Raw genomic sequence first — 15,033 nt, 5'->3', positions numbered from 1 at the left:
CCACCAGACAGGGTCTCAGAAAGCCTCCATTCCAGCTCCAGTGATCCCTGCTGGTTAGGCTGGGGCACAGCCAGGACTCCGCTTGTCAAAAGACCCTGACTGGACTGTTCAAGTTCCAGCTTTCCCAAATTATTAAGGCACCATATGCCACCACCTTATCCAGAAATTTCCCTAGGGTCTCCTGTTTCACAAAGGAGTTGGAAGTCTAAGTCTTACTTTTTTAAAAAGTGGTTTTTTGCTTGTAAATAAAATGTATGTCCCTTGTGGAAGTGCAGAAAAAGCACAAAGAAAACAAACCTCTCTTAATTTTTCCAACTGGAAAGAATCACTTAATACACTGAGTATGCTTTGTTGCTATTGATATATAAATATAAATGTCAGTCATATTGTTCATGCTTTTGGAGGAAAACTAGTTCATTTGTTATTGTGAATATCTTTCCACAAGGATTCCCCCCTTAGAACTAAGGCTTCAGAGCTATCTTACTCTGTTTTATAATCTGTTTATATCTATATGCTTATTTATCTATACATATATATAATCAATATATGTTTATTTAATGCCTGCCACATGTGAGGCTTTGGAGGAATAACAGAGAAATTGATTCAGTTTCTCTTCTCTAGAAGCTGATCTTGTAATAGGGAAAACTTGACCATAATTAAGAAGAGAGGGAATTATACATGGGAGATGAGGAATCCCTTCCTGGAGAAGGAAGTAATTTGAGTTGTGCTTCAAAGATAAGGTGAGGTTCAGGCATCTGGAGATGGAGAAGGAAAGGCTAGAAATGTTGGCAAGGTTGAAAAAGCATGTGCAAAGGCATGGGAGGTTGATTAGTGACAGTTTTGTTTTGCAAGAGTTTCAAGTACAGGCAAGAAAAGCAAAGATGAGTTGGGGCCGAGTTCAGGGAACGTCTTCAGGGACAGGCTGGGGAGTTTGGATTTCACTGTTTGTAGCAGGACAGTGGCATGACTGGGAACATGGAACCGGCACTACTTGGTCCCAGGGAGAAATGTGGAAGCAAGTGGAGAGATGCCCAGGCAAAGAATAGAGTGGTGAGAGGCCAACAGTAGAGGCTGCAACAAAACAGGGTCCTGAACTACAAGAAGTAGTTGTGAAAATGGAGAAACAAGAAATACAAGAGAGTTAATGAGGAAATTTTGAATTTGGATAACTAGGAGAAGGACTGGTTAGACATTAAGCAGTAGGAGGAACATCAAAGACCACGTGCTTGTCATCACTGCAGATGCATTTTTTTCCATCACATTAGGCCATAGGTAGCCTCCATATGCAGCACTTTTCAAAGAGCAGTCCTTGGGACGATTCTTGAATATTATCTGGCAAGCACTTCAAGCAACAGACCCATCTCTTTGAAGATAATTAAACATATAATCCGAATGCATTCTGTAGTTGGAATTGGCTACTATTGGCTATGTTTCAGAAGGTTTGGGCTTATTTAAAATGGTTTATGGTTTGCCAGAATTGCTAGAGAGATCTCTTCCTTTTAACATCAGCCAGTACAGTCCTGTGTGTTGTTTCCAGGCCTCGATCTGGAGAACCTGGAGACTGAACTCAACAAGTTCTGATCTCTGAAACTATAGACTGGGATTTTTTAAGTCTCTGTTTTGATAATAGAGGTAGACCTTTTATGTTTTTAGTCCAAATTGCACTTGAAAATTTGACATCCCCTAAATGTTTTATTCCATTTTTTTTTTCCAAAATAAAAGATTCTTGCTTCACTCAGGCTTAGTAGGACTTGACCTTCCAGTTTTATATGTATATATATAGTATATATAGGGCTTCCTAGGTGGCACAGTGGTAAAGAATCTGCCTGTCAATGCAGGAGATGCAAGAGACACAGGTTCAATCCCTGAATCGGGCAAATCCCCTGAAGGAGGAACCCACTCCAGTATTCTTGCCTGGAAAATTCCATGGACAGAGGAGCCTGGCAGGCTGCAGTCCATGGGGCCACAAAGAGTCCGACATGACTGAGAGACAGCACAGAGATATCAGTCTCTCAGTGCGCGCGCGCGCGCACGCACACGCGCGCACGCACACACACACACACACACGTATAGTTTGGGGGACTTGGAAAGCACTTATTTCTCTCTGTTCCCTGTACTTGTCAATACCTCGTTTCAGAATCAGAATAATGAGATGTTATTTAATGGTCCTACTAAGCCCTTTATGTATATTTTCTTTCCCAGTGATCATCACAGCACAGTACTTTTCAGTCAGTCATGAAGAAACTGAGGCTTAGAAAGATGAGTGAATATACCCAAGGACACAGTGCTAGGAAGTCACAGAGGTGGACTTCCAGGCATCTCATTTTATGCTATGTTGCCAAACCTCTTGTTTCAAGTTTTAAGTCTCTATCATTTTCTGCTCATTTTAACTTTTAAAAAATTCACTCTGCCACTTCCTACAGAAACTTTTGTGATTGAAAACAGAAACTCTTCGTGTTGCAGCAGATAGGAGACATTTCTGGTTCAGAATCCTTTTCGTCAGATTCCTAGGATAGTACCATGCCCAAAGTAGACAGTCAGCAAGGTTCTACAGATTGAATCCAAAGTGAGGACAGGAATTCTCTAGAACCAGTCACGACAGCTAGTGACAGACATAAATCAAACTTATCCCCTGTGTTTTTTCTACTGACTGAGATAGAAATGTGCTTTATACACAGAACAGGCTTAGGCTTTCTGCTGCTCGTTGTGGGAATCACTGGCAAATTTGCAAAATTTCTTCTAGTGTCAGAGATGCTCGAGTGATATATGGGTGAATAAACAGCTATGTGCACATGCTACATGAGTTGTTCTACTTTCTAATAAAGCAGCTCTTTTCTTTCTCTTAGATCTGTTCCCAGTTGAGTACCCGACTGGAGAAACAGCAAGCAGCCAGCAAGGAGGAGTTGGAAGTGGTGAAGGTGAGAAAGAATGAAACAGTTCTGTGATACAGTGTCTTCCCAATTCATGTCATCTTAAGTGAGTACCTGATCCCAATATATGATGACACACCACAGGCAGGACAGCCTCTAAATACAGCCCCCATCCCACCTTTGTTACAAAGGATTTAGGAATTATGGAGAATAGGATTTGTCTTTGGACTGGGATGGGGGCCAGATGAAAGCCCATAAACCTTGTGGGCTGTCAGAAACAGGTAACAAGAAAGGAGGTTAGATTTCAGCATTGGCACACGAGGCCCCTGAGCTTTCTTGCATGTTGGCAACCTGGGAACCCTCAGAAGCCGGCATTCCAACTGTGCCTGGATTGATGTGACTTCAGTGTGCAGCCCAGCAGGATCATCCCATTAATCTTTCAAACAGTAGACACTGTGGGAAATATGGAACTCAGGTGGAGGTGGATTCTTCCACCAGTGTCTAGAGATGTAAAGAAAACCTGTAGCGTTTATAGGGCTTCCCTGGTGGCTCAAACCGTAAAGAATCTGCCTGCAACGCAGGAGACCCGAGTTCTAATCCCTGGGTCAGGAAGATTCCCTTGGGGAAGGGAATGGCAACCCACTCCAGGATTCTTGCCTGGAGAATTCCATGGACAGAGGAGCCTGGTGGGCTACAGTCCATGGGGTCACAGAGTCACATTTATTTATATGCTACTCCCTCGTGGTAGAACTCCTTGTTTCTTTTTTATTTGAAAAAAGTGATAGCTTATTCTACAGAGCCAGGAGTAAACCAAGTGGATTGGTATTCTTTAAGCAGCAGCGCTGGCACAGCCCACTCTTGGGACCAGTGTTACAGAAACCTGATGCAATTCAATTTTAATATATTCAGGTTTATACAGTACTAGTAAGTAAATGCATTCTAGGCACTTTCGCATATCATTTAACAACTTGACAAGTTATTTAACCTCGGCTCAGACGGTAAAGAATCCACCTGCGATGCAGGAGATGTGGGTTTTTGATCCCTGGTTAGGAAGATCCCCTGGAGGAGGGCATGGCAACCCACTTCAGTATTCTTGCCTGGAGAATCCCCATGAACAGAGGAGCCTGGTGGGCTACAGTCCACGGGATGGCAAGGAGTGGGCCATGACTGAGCCACTAAGCACAGCTTTATTTTGTGTTCTGTAAACTAGAGATATTACCTACCTCATAAGGTCATTTTGAAGATTAAATAAGATGATGTATATAAAGTGCTTATTCTAGAACTTGGCACACAATAAATGCTCAGTGAATACATATTTTATAGGTTACAACCTGAAAATCTGAGACATGAGAACTGAAAAATCTGAACCTTGCTCTGGGAAGGTGACTTTTGGGGCTTTGGGCCTGGGAGACATGCTTGGACATACCAGAGAAAGAATTTAATGACCAGTGGAATGAAGAAGAAGCTAATGAAAAGATGACACCAAAGCCTTTAGGCCTACATGGTGGGGTCATGCACAGTGACAGAGAAGTGTGAGCACGGTTGCTTTGTGTGTGTGTGTGTGTGTGTGTGTGTGTGTGTGTGTGTGTGTGTGTGTATGTGAAGAGAGGAACATGGTTATGGTTAGGGACATGCTGAGCTTGTAACAGTAGGACATCAAAATAGAAATGTTCTGTAATATCCCTTATCTCTAAATTTTTTGAAGATATTTTAAGAAAACAGTAGTTCTGTTGTTGCTATTGTTCAGTGCTCTCTGCTTGATTGACAATCCCGGCATGTAACCCAATGACTTTTATCACCTTGAATAATAATGACCATCTTTCCTTAAAGTTGAACAAAAGGACATATCTTGAGTTGGCCAAAAAATTCATTTGGGTACTTCTATACCACCTTATGGAATAACCCAAACAAACTTTTTGGCCAACCCAATACTTGTTTGTTGCTAGGGTAGACTTAGGTTACTCATAATGACCTTCCTTGTCTACCATAGGCAAGTTTACTTGTACTCTTTAAGTTTCTTCATTTGTAAATGGGGATGATAATAGTACCTAATCACATGGTAACTCTAGGGTTAAATAAGGTAATTAATGCACGTAGAGTATATGCCATGGGCTTGGCATCCAGTAAGGATAATGGTAGAATAAAATTTCTAAAACACATTCAAGAAAATGCTATAACACTTCCTATCAGAGTTTTTCTATAGATACTTCAAGTAGCACCTATCTTCGATAGTTGGGTTTTGTGCTGATTATAACCATTTTGGTGATAGCCCAAGAAAAATACTTCCATAAATGGGCCTTCATTTGATGACCAGAAGCAGTGTCTAAAGAAAAATCTTACCACAGTATCTCAGGACATGGTATATGCTATGAAATACAGTTTGATACTGGTTATCTCTTTTGGATATTTCAGGGTAAAATGATGGCATGTAAACACTGCAGTGACATTTTCAGCAAGGAGGGTGCTTTGAAAGTAGCAGCCATAAGCAGAGAGGACCAGGGGATTGAATCAGATGATGAGAAGGACTCTCTTAAGAAGCAACTGAGAGAGATGGAGCTGGAATTGGCACAAACCAAACTGCAGCTGGTGGAGGCCAAGTGTAAAATCCAGGTTGGTGATTTGATAAAAGACCAATAAGAAAAAAAATAAAGTTAGTGGTCCAGGATATTCTAGTATTGTAGAATATACCTATCAAGCTCAGAATCATGGAATGTTATACCATATATGATGAATACATTTTCTGCCCACTAATGAGTTGTATGTCACTTTTAAACACTGATATAAACCAGTCAATCCTAAAGGAAATCAACCCTGAATATTCATTGGAAGGACTGATGCTGAAACTGAAGCTCTAATACTTTGGCCACCTAATGCAAGGAGCCAACTCATTGGAAAAGACCCTGATGCTGGGAAAGATTGAGGGCAGGAGGAGAACAGGATGACAGAGGATGAGATGGTTGGATGGCATCACCAACTCAATGGACATGAGTTTGAGCAAACTCTAGGAGATAGTGAAGGACAGGGAAGCCTGGCATCTGTGGGGCTGCAGAGTCGGACACAACTGAGCAACTAAACAACAGTAAACACATAGTTTTAGATAAATGTTTAATAATTAAATTTCATACACACACACATACACACATCTTATGGGAATTTAAGCATATGCCTTTTTAGTTTACCCTGAGATTTTCTTTGCCATGGTCCTTTCTCATTGAACTTGGTTACTTAGCTGATCCTCAGAGTTGAAAAGCCAAACCCCCCGTTATCCTTGCCCTAACAGTTGAACGTTGGCTGACAGCCATTCTTTTCTTTGGAGTCCCTTTTCATCTTTACCTGATTTTGTCAAATCCCTTTCCCCATAATCTCATTCCACTTTGGAGGATATCAGAATTAGGAAGACAGTCCTGGCTTCTGATGGACTGTTCCCATTTCCTTCTGCCAGTGATGCTCACCCTCACTGTGTCCTGCCATGGAATCTGCTACACCACACTAATGATCCTGAACTTTCTGCACCAGACCTTGTACATTCTCAGGGCTGTAGGCCGTGTGTTGGGACCCAGAACTCATTCATGCTTACCCTATCAGTAAAACTTCTTTCCATCCATATGCTTATGTTTACCTGTGGTTTTAAACATCTTCTCTCAGGTTGCAGCCTAAATTGGACCTAAATTGCAAGGGGGAGGAAAGGGTAAAATGAGGTTTCCTTTCACTGATCAGAGAAAGCACAGATTCTAGGTTTTAGTGGTAACTCTTTTAGCTTTACTTTTTTTGTTTCTTGCATTCAGAAGCCAACTAAACCTCACCTGGGTGTGTAGGAAGAAAACTACGGCTATGTGGATTCCAAAAAGCTGCACTCTGATTTTATTTTTGGCAGAGAGAAAACATTTATATAACTCAGATGACTTTTTTTTCTTTAATTAGGAACTTGAACATCAGAGAGGAGCCCTTATGAATGAAATCCAAGCTGCAAAAAACTCTTGGTTTAGCAAAACTCTGAACTCTATCAAAACGGCCACGGGCACGCAGCCGCTGCAGCCACCACAGGCCACTCAGCCCCCCAAGGAGAGCACATAGTTCCAGCCTCACCCAAGCACAGGAGCACAACGATCAAAGCGACGGAAACCCAGGAAGAGTCCTGGTGTCCCTTTGAAAGGAAGGGAAGGAGGCCAGAAAGCAAGCCAGGATCTTTCAGTAGCTCTCAATCTTTCTCGTATGACACTTTTCAAAGGGATGTTATTTAAACTAACCTGATTTATGTTGAATACCTGTGTTTGTGCTTCATGGAAGGCCGTGTTCCAATCCATCATAGTATTATTACACATTATTTTATATGCCTGATGTCTGGTTGGAAACAAGTAATTCAGAGCTAAATGCTTTTTATTTAGAACTAATTATTCATAATTATTTTTATCTTACATGAAAATGGAGATGTCTTTTATTCCAAGGTTGAATTGATAGGAAGATATTTGTCACAGCAAAAAAAAAAAAAGATTGAAACCTAAACCTCATAACTTTTCAGGACTTCCTCAGATAAAGCACACTGTGGGACCAGCCACGACCACTGTCAGGTTTCCTCTTGAAAGTGATTCCCTGGACGGCGATAATCCTATCCGAAGCAAAGAACAGATCTGGGGCCGGACAGTTCCCAAAGAGAATTAGTTTATTTTTACTTTCTGTGGGGTACATCTGGAAATGAAGTGCCAAGAACCATGGAATAAGATAGGCTATTGAGAACACACTCTAGACAAAAAAGAACTGAGGTTTTTATAAATGCAGGATAAAATAAATCACTTTGGTCCTGGTCTCCTAACAGGTCCTTTTCAGAATTCCACAGGAGAATCGCAAGTTCCTAAGTAAGAATACAGTTGTGCCTTCTGGCAAATGTGAAGTCAGAAGTGGATATTACGAGTTTCATCTTTAGGAGACCTTTATCAGAGAAGCCTGAAAAGGCCCAGGAACAGCTACTGTGCTTAGAATGGAATGTAGAACCAGGGACAGAGTATTTGTTTAATGTTGACATGTACTTTGCAAAGGAAACACTAATATACTGTAACTTTGTTAAAGTTATGAAATGGGAAATAGAGGTCAGCTTCATATCACATTAATACTAGGCCCCTTTTTCTGAGTTCTGTAGCTTCCTAAAAATGTGCCCTTGGTACCCCTAGATGAAGAGATGCAAATGCATTTGTTACATTTTCGATTGCATATAAAACCTTTATAGAAATACTTATCTCATGGAAAGGTAAAGCTATTGTGTAAAAGTTGATGGAAATATTTTTTTCAATTATATTTAACATTTCTTTATAAATAGTCTTTGCGGGAAATCCTTTGGTAAGGGGAAAACCAATTTTCCCATTTTTTAAACTGTTTTGGAGGCCTTCGGTCCTTTTACGTCAACCAAACTACTGTCATCTGTGTACAGTAACATTTAATGATGCTCATCCGTGGCTTCACTGTTGAACATATTCTTTGCAGAGGACCTTAAACCCTGTAGTGGCAGAGTGACTCTCATCTGTGCCATATGTTGCAGTTAAAAGTAACACACTCTTGGAAGTAAAAATCATATAAGAGCCATCTCAAGTCCAGGAGCATGCACTACAAGTTACTCATGGTGGATCCTCTCCCCTAAAATAATCATTAAACTCCAAAAAGTGAAGTTCTCCTCATCGGTAAGTGTTCATATCATCTATAGCCCATAAAATTGATGTGGTTGTTTGTTAGCCTTCATTACACTCATCAAACAATACTTTTCTTACAGAATTCTTTTTCTTTTGTCCTGATATCTTTCATCATAGTTTTCATTTCCTTTCACCCCAAAGGAAAATAACTCAGCATTCTGAGTATCTGTGTTGACTTTAACATTCCCTATGTGGTGGTTTAGAAAAGTTAATATTTTTTTTGTAAAATATAATGGCTAGAAAATTGCATCTTGGTACTTGTTTTTGTAAATCATTTAGTAAAATTTGTTAGCTTTCCTGGTACTTTATGCTTTGATCCCAAGAAGCCTTGTACAAGTTGCCTTATCAGATGGCTAGCTAAATTAAGGATGTTCTTTTGTGTTTTGTGAATCTCATAATTCTACTGTACAGAGCTCTTTTTACATTTCACAGAATGCCTAAATTGCATAATTTTCCTTAAATGGTAGTTGAGAAAGAACTAGCTCTAGGTTCAGTTCTTACCTGTAGACCTGGCTCAGTTTTATAGCCCCTAACATTTGTTTCTTTAAACAAAATCACCGGGTACAAACACTGTAAACATTTAATCTGTTGCATTTTAACTCTTTTAACAGATTATAATGGCCATCTAAAGATTTTTTTTTTCCTCCTCCAGTTCCCCATCATACTTGGGTATGTGTATTAGTATCATAGTCTAAACTGTCCCTCACTACAATGCCTTTGGGTGAGTAGCAATAGCAAATACAGAAAGAAAGAAAATTCAAAAGTTGGTATATTATTAGTCATACAATATTACAATAGCACTATCCCAGACCACATGCCCTTCACCATATATTGTTTAAAAACTCATGCATTCCAGCATTAAGTATCTGGTAGTTTTAATTTCTCTTAACTTGAAGTATATTTGAGAATTCATACTCTTCTTTTGATTTTAGAAAGAGGTTGACCAGCTCAAATATCCAGGAAAATTTCTAATATTTTAGAGTGTTTTTCATCTTTTCCTTGGATACATTGTATAAAACATTCCTCCAAAAATCCAACATTTGCAGCATTCTGAAAAGTGAAGAGTTCTCCTTTCATTAAATTCTTCAATATAAGAGAATGAAGTTCAACTTGATAAATTCAGTCATTAGCTTTTATATCTTGAGAATCTTAACACATTCCTTAGAGCTGAAAGAAACCAAGTTGAATTTTGCAGTGCATATGTTTTCTAGCTTCCCACATCCTGAGCCATGGCACAATTTGGTTATAGTTAGTTACATATAATTTAATGCAAAGAAATTCTCAGTTACTTAATGTTCTGTATATGAGTGCCTATCAGAAACACTAATAGGAATGTCACATAGGCCTATGGCCTATCTTTCCATGCAACCAATAATTCTCTTTCCCTCTCCCAACTATTAAGTTCGTGGTTTGTTCTTCATTGACTTTCTTAAATTTCCATAATAAAGTAAAACAGTAACCTTTGTACTGATGTTGGGATATTTAATAGTATTTATCTGGTTTCATTGTTTTCAAAACTTTCATCCTCTTATACTATGTATTAATATTTATGTTTCTCAAACCCTTACTCCATTTTCCTAAAATACTTTCTGGTTGATAACTAGTGGCTTCATTTCCTAGCTGAAGTGAGAGAAACAAGAATACACAATTAAGGGCACAAGAGATGAGAGATCCTTAAAGGAACGGATTCATTTCTGAGGTTAAGAATCATATATGAAACTAATGTAAGGGGTTGAGTTTTCTTTTTCTTTAGTTGAGATCAGTCTACTAATTATTCCTGTAAGGTGGTTGTTTAATTTCATGATCGTATTAGGGGGAAAGAAGCTTTTAAAAAGTGAAATATTTTCTCTCTGGCACAGAACACTTTTAATTACTTAGTAAGATGATTCTGTTGTATAACTTATTCTTTAAAAAAAAAAATTCTTCTTGCTTCAAGTGTAGGTAAACGAGAGCATGAACAAACTGTTGTTTGATTTGAATGCTGTGAGGTTTGTGTGTTGTGTGATTGGTGATTGGTATAATTTTATATGGCTTATCTCTGCCTCTTTGGTATACCCTGGTACCATTCAACTGAATATGCACATGGCGATCAGATACAGAAGGCCCGACCCAGCTCAGTGGCCTGTGTTTCCTACTACCAGATACAAAAATCTTGCCCTCTAGTTGCCATGCTGATGGTCACATTGAACTGGAACTGCTCCAGAACATCTTCCTGTCTCATAGTGGCTTCCATGTAACAGCCCTTAGGGATTTTCTTATCTTTCAAGAGCTACCAAAATGAAAACTTTTATGTGGGCTGCACCTCGATAGGAGATGATCATCTTCAGTTGTAAGGAGAAAAGTGGGTGTTTATGAGTAGCTTAGTGACTATAGTCAGCTGTCAGACATTCCTGTCTTAGCTTCCATCTAAAAGACTACATGTCAAGCTTATCTACAAGTGTGTTTGCTCCCTGCTTTAAAAACATCTTCATCGTGTCCCACTCTCCCTACCTCCACCCCTGGTTTTTCGTTAGTGGTATTCTGGAAACTTTTAAAAAAAAGAATCATTGAGTAGAAAATAAATATTTTAAGTTACTTTCCTTTTTCATTGGCAATAAATTAACATGTAAAATCTTTTCTGTTGAAATGTAACTTTTAAGAACTATATATTATATATGGAATAAAATATAGGAAACTGAATGATAAAGACATAAATTCGTCAAGACTCTCGTGTCATGAAAGCACAAGAATAAAGCCTGGAATTGGTCCCAGAATCCAAGATCGTAATAGCCTTTGCATCAGTTTCTCTATTTTTGGTATTCTGCATAATGTATGGATCCTTAGTTCAAATAAGAAAGAAAGTTTCTCAGTCAGCCTCACTTCATTTCTTTCAACTCCTACCTTTCCCTTGCTGAGGAGGTAGTAGAAATTTTATGCCATCTGTTTTTACGAATTCTATGATTTTGCCCATGGCTTCTCCAGTGAAAACAGGTTCCAGAATAAAGGAGTTGATTAGCTCCAACAGTGCTAATTGACTACGAAAGAAATTAGCAGCCTCTCTCCTCTATCAACACTGACCAGTTAGATGTTTCCACTATTCCATGTATTATGTATAGTACACCCTATAAATGTAAATGTAATGCTTGTTAAGAAAAGTGCAATTTATTGTACGTTGTCCCAACAAATGTTTACTTTTATAATTATTATGAACTTGAATTGGATTAATATCTTGTTTTCATGTGTGAATGAAGCCTTGTGAAATAAACAAATGCAACCAAGAAGGTAGCAAGGTGACTGTTTTTGTGAGCCAGTGATGTTCTCAATGCTTTGTGTTGCCCCTTTGGCCCCATTAAGCAGTAATAAACATTTGTCCTAAAATCCATCAATGTCTTTTTGATTTTTTTTCTAGTTGACTTTATTCTGAATCATCTGAACCCGGCGTTGGTGAAAAGCTTCTTATCTGATACTAGACTCTAGTCATTGTAGCAAGGAGAAATAAATAGGAGTTTGCTCTGGGTGATTCCCTGCAAAAGGATATCCTGTACAGCAGGCACAGCCAAGTGCCCTGTATGCCTCTATAGAGATTCCTTGGTTCCAAGTAACAAACTCTCTCAAGCTAGCCTAATAATAATAAGGTAGTTCATTAAAAGGGAAAAAAGTATATTTAGCTCATAATACCAAAGGCCAAACTGTTGGGCCTGAAGAGGCACAGGGACAAGGGGCTGGGATGCCATCAGGAATGTGAGCAATTGTTCTCATAATCACTCTTTCTTGTCTTGACAGGTGATGCTTATCTGCGGCTGCTGTCTCTGAAAAGAGGCACCCCCTGCTTCAAAGTGTGTAACCTCCAAGTTTATATGCCCTCTCTTCTAGTTACCAGTGATGTGGACTGGCATCTCAGTGTCCCAATTCAGTGTCCCAATTCAAAACCTTGCAACAATCTGATTGGCTAATATTGGATTAGGTGGCTGCTGCTTGTCCTTCAGAGTACAACCCAGTGGGTGACATCATGTAATTCAGGCAGAACTTGAAAACTCCATAGGCTCTCCTGAACCGGAGGCAGGGTACAGAGAATCGCGATGTGCACTGGGTTCTAATTTGCATTTTGTTTTGGGTGTCCCTGGAGCCAAATGAAAGTCAGATTAGTCAGCTCCTCTTAGAATTCAGCATGTATTAAAAAAATATTAATCAGAGATTGTAAAATTAGTTTGTGCCCCGAACCCAGACTACAGACATTTTTTCTTTGGCCCATGTAGCAATTAAAACAATGAGAAATTTTACATAAAAAGTAAAACGTCGAATTATCCAGAAAATATCTACTGAACTTCGCAGTTACCAGGTCATGAGTGGTCCTGTCATGAAAAGTAAGTGGAACTCGCTGTTCATTATTGATTAAAGGTCCTACGCTTTGTGAAGTTACCTGTTAACCTGTAGATTTCTGTCCAGGAGGGATGCAAATCCCATTTTCTTTCCAGTGGAATAGATGACTCCAAAAGTTAGATATAGTTTTACTACTCTGTAGGACAGTAAGTAGTTTGTGTCTAACTTTGCAACCTTACACTAATATTCCATTGTTAAATTGTCTATAAATACCTAGCTGTGCAAATGCACTTTTTGATAGTTTTAACAAGGTACTGGTTCCCTCACTGGTTTATGCAATGAGTTGTATAAAATATTTGTTAATATTCATTTTTTACTTCCATGAGAATCAATTTCACCTTTTTGAAATTATGCTTTTAACAAAACTTGAGCGCTGTCAAATAGACACTCAGAGCAAAATCTTTTAAGATTTTTTTGATGTGGACCATTTTTAAAGTCTTTATTGAATCTGTTACAATACTGCTTCTGTTTTATGTTTTGTTTTTTGGCTGTGAGGCCTGGGGTCTTAGTCCCCCTACCAGGGACTGAACCCACACCCCCTGCATTGGAAGGCAGTCTTAACTGCTGTACCACTAGGGAGTCCAGAATAAAATCTTTTGCAAGTTTACTTGCAAAGCAAGTTTGTGAGGAAGCTCAGGCTTTAGAAGAACAAGCTTGCCAAATAGAAATTACAAGAATTTATAGGAAAAAACTACACAATTTCCAAGGATAAAGTCTATAATTAGTTTGTTCATGGTTCTCACACTACTATCCATATTTTTAGACATCAGCATTGCAAAAATCAGAGACAAAGCGTTTGATTTTAGGGAGTCTAATTTTAGAGGAAAAGCTCAGGTTCCTGAGTTTCATTTATTTGAGGGACTAGAACTAGACACCGTGACCCTGACGTGTGTGTCGTTGATGATGGTCTGCTTTTATCTCAGGATACAATGTTCTTCACTTTTTTCCCCTTGATTTGGGATCTAATGTACCCAGTTACTCATGATGGCAGCAGTGCAAGGAGTCAGCTTGCTTCTACACGGTACATGGAAGGACAATTATAGGATACAACTGGAGAGAAGCAGCACTGAATTTCTGTTGACTCTTAAAAGTGGGAAATTCTAAGGTGTTTTTAAGTGCTGGCAGAAAAGGAAGACAGAAAAAGCTATGTGATGATCTGGAGGAAAACCTTTCCAGACTGAAAGAAAGCAGAGAGCACAGACCTGGAGGTGAGAACAAACTCAGTGGATTCAAGGAGCGACAAGAATGCCAGTGTTAATCAGGGAGAGGGGAGACTGGTGAGAGATGAGCTCCATGAGATAAAGGAACTCAAAGGTGAGATTTAAGATCAGGTAGAACAGTCCAGGTTGTGTAAGGAGTTTGGACTTTATTCATTTGAAAAGATTACCTTGGCTACTCTGGAAAACTAACTGTAAAGGCACAGTGGGAAAGCAGAGAAACCAGTTGAGAGGCTAACAGTCCAGACAAAATACTCACGCCTTGGTCTTGGGTGGTAGCAGTGGAGGTTGTGAGAAGTGGTTTTATTCTCAACATACTTTGAGGATAAAGAGAGAATGACTTGGCAGAGGATGGGATGTGGACTGAAATTGAAGGCTCAAGTATAGACTCCTTGGCCTGAGCTACTAAGAGAATGAGGTGACCATTCACAGCTGGAGAATAACTGGAAAAGCTGATCTGAATTAGGGGTGAGGAGAAATCTGGAGGTGGTTTTTTTTTTTTTTTGGTTGTTTTTCAGACAAGCTGAATTTGACGTGTTTATCAGACATCCAAGCAGAGGCAGAGCCTGGAGCTCAGAGGACTGGTGGAACTGAACAGAGATTTCCGAGTCACTGGTAACTGGTGGTATTTAAAACTGTTACCTTAGGCTGTCTGGTGGGAGAATTTGCCCCAGGTGCATAACTGAGGAAATTTAAACATCACTGGGTTAGGTCAACTTCTCACAGTGAAATGGGATATTTATTCCTATTTAATTAAGTACCTAAAGAATTCCAGGTTTCCAGTTAAGACTTTTTTGTTTTGGCTGTGCTGCAGGGCTTGAGGGATCTTAGTTCCCTGACCAGGGATTGAACCCAGGCCTCAGCAGTGAAAGACAAGTCCTAACTACTGGGCACTAGGGAATTCCCTGG

General features: G+C 39.4%; 1 protein-coding gene and 1 long non-coding RNA gene across 16 annotated transcripts in view; both read left to right on the top strand.

The window, feature by feature from the left end:
* RABGAP1L (RAB GTPase activating protein 1 like) overlaps positions 1–7,129 on the top strand; it is a 652,518-nt gene extending 645,389 nt beyond the window's left edge. For 14 of the 15 annotated variants that reach the window (XM_081493701.1, XM_081493699.1, XM_081493697.1 and 11 more), the window contains 3 exons: positions 2,847–2,918; positions 5,283–5,480; positions 6,792–7,129. In XM_081493701.1, coding sequence (XP_081349827.1) covers positions 2,847–2,918; positions 5,283–5,480; positions 6,792–6,944 — 423 coding nt within the window. In that variant the 3' untranslated portion in view covers positions 6,945–7,129. The remainder of the gene's footprint in view (positions 1–2,846; positions 2,919–5,282; positions 5,481–6,791) is intronic. The other variant, XM_081493714.1, reaches the window with a different exon arrangement.
* A 28-nt stretch (positions 7,130–7,157) lies between these two features.
* On the top strand, positions 7,158–12,942 carry LOC145507339 (uncharacterized). The gene is made up of 2 exons (XR_014054784.1): positions 7,158–8,539; positions 12,311–12,942. It is a non-coding gene; the product is annotated as an uncharacterized LOC145507339 (long non-coding RNA).
* Positions 12,943–15,033: the final 2,091 nt, after the last annotated feature.

Source organism: Giraffa tippelskirchi, chromosome 5, assembly GCF_054371585.1.
Source record: "Giraffa tippelskirchi isolate mGirTip1 chromosome 5, T2T-mGirTip1v1.2.pri, whole genome shotgun sequence".
NCBI classification, from domain to species: domain Eukaryota; kingdom Metazoa; phylum Chordata; class Mammalia; order Artiodactyla; family Giraffidae; genus Giraffa; species Giraffa tippelskirchi.
This window is presented reverse-complemented; position numbering and strand designations above follow the sequence as displayed.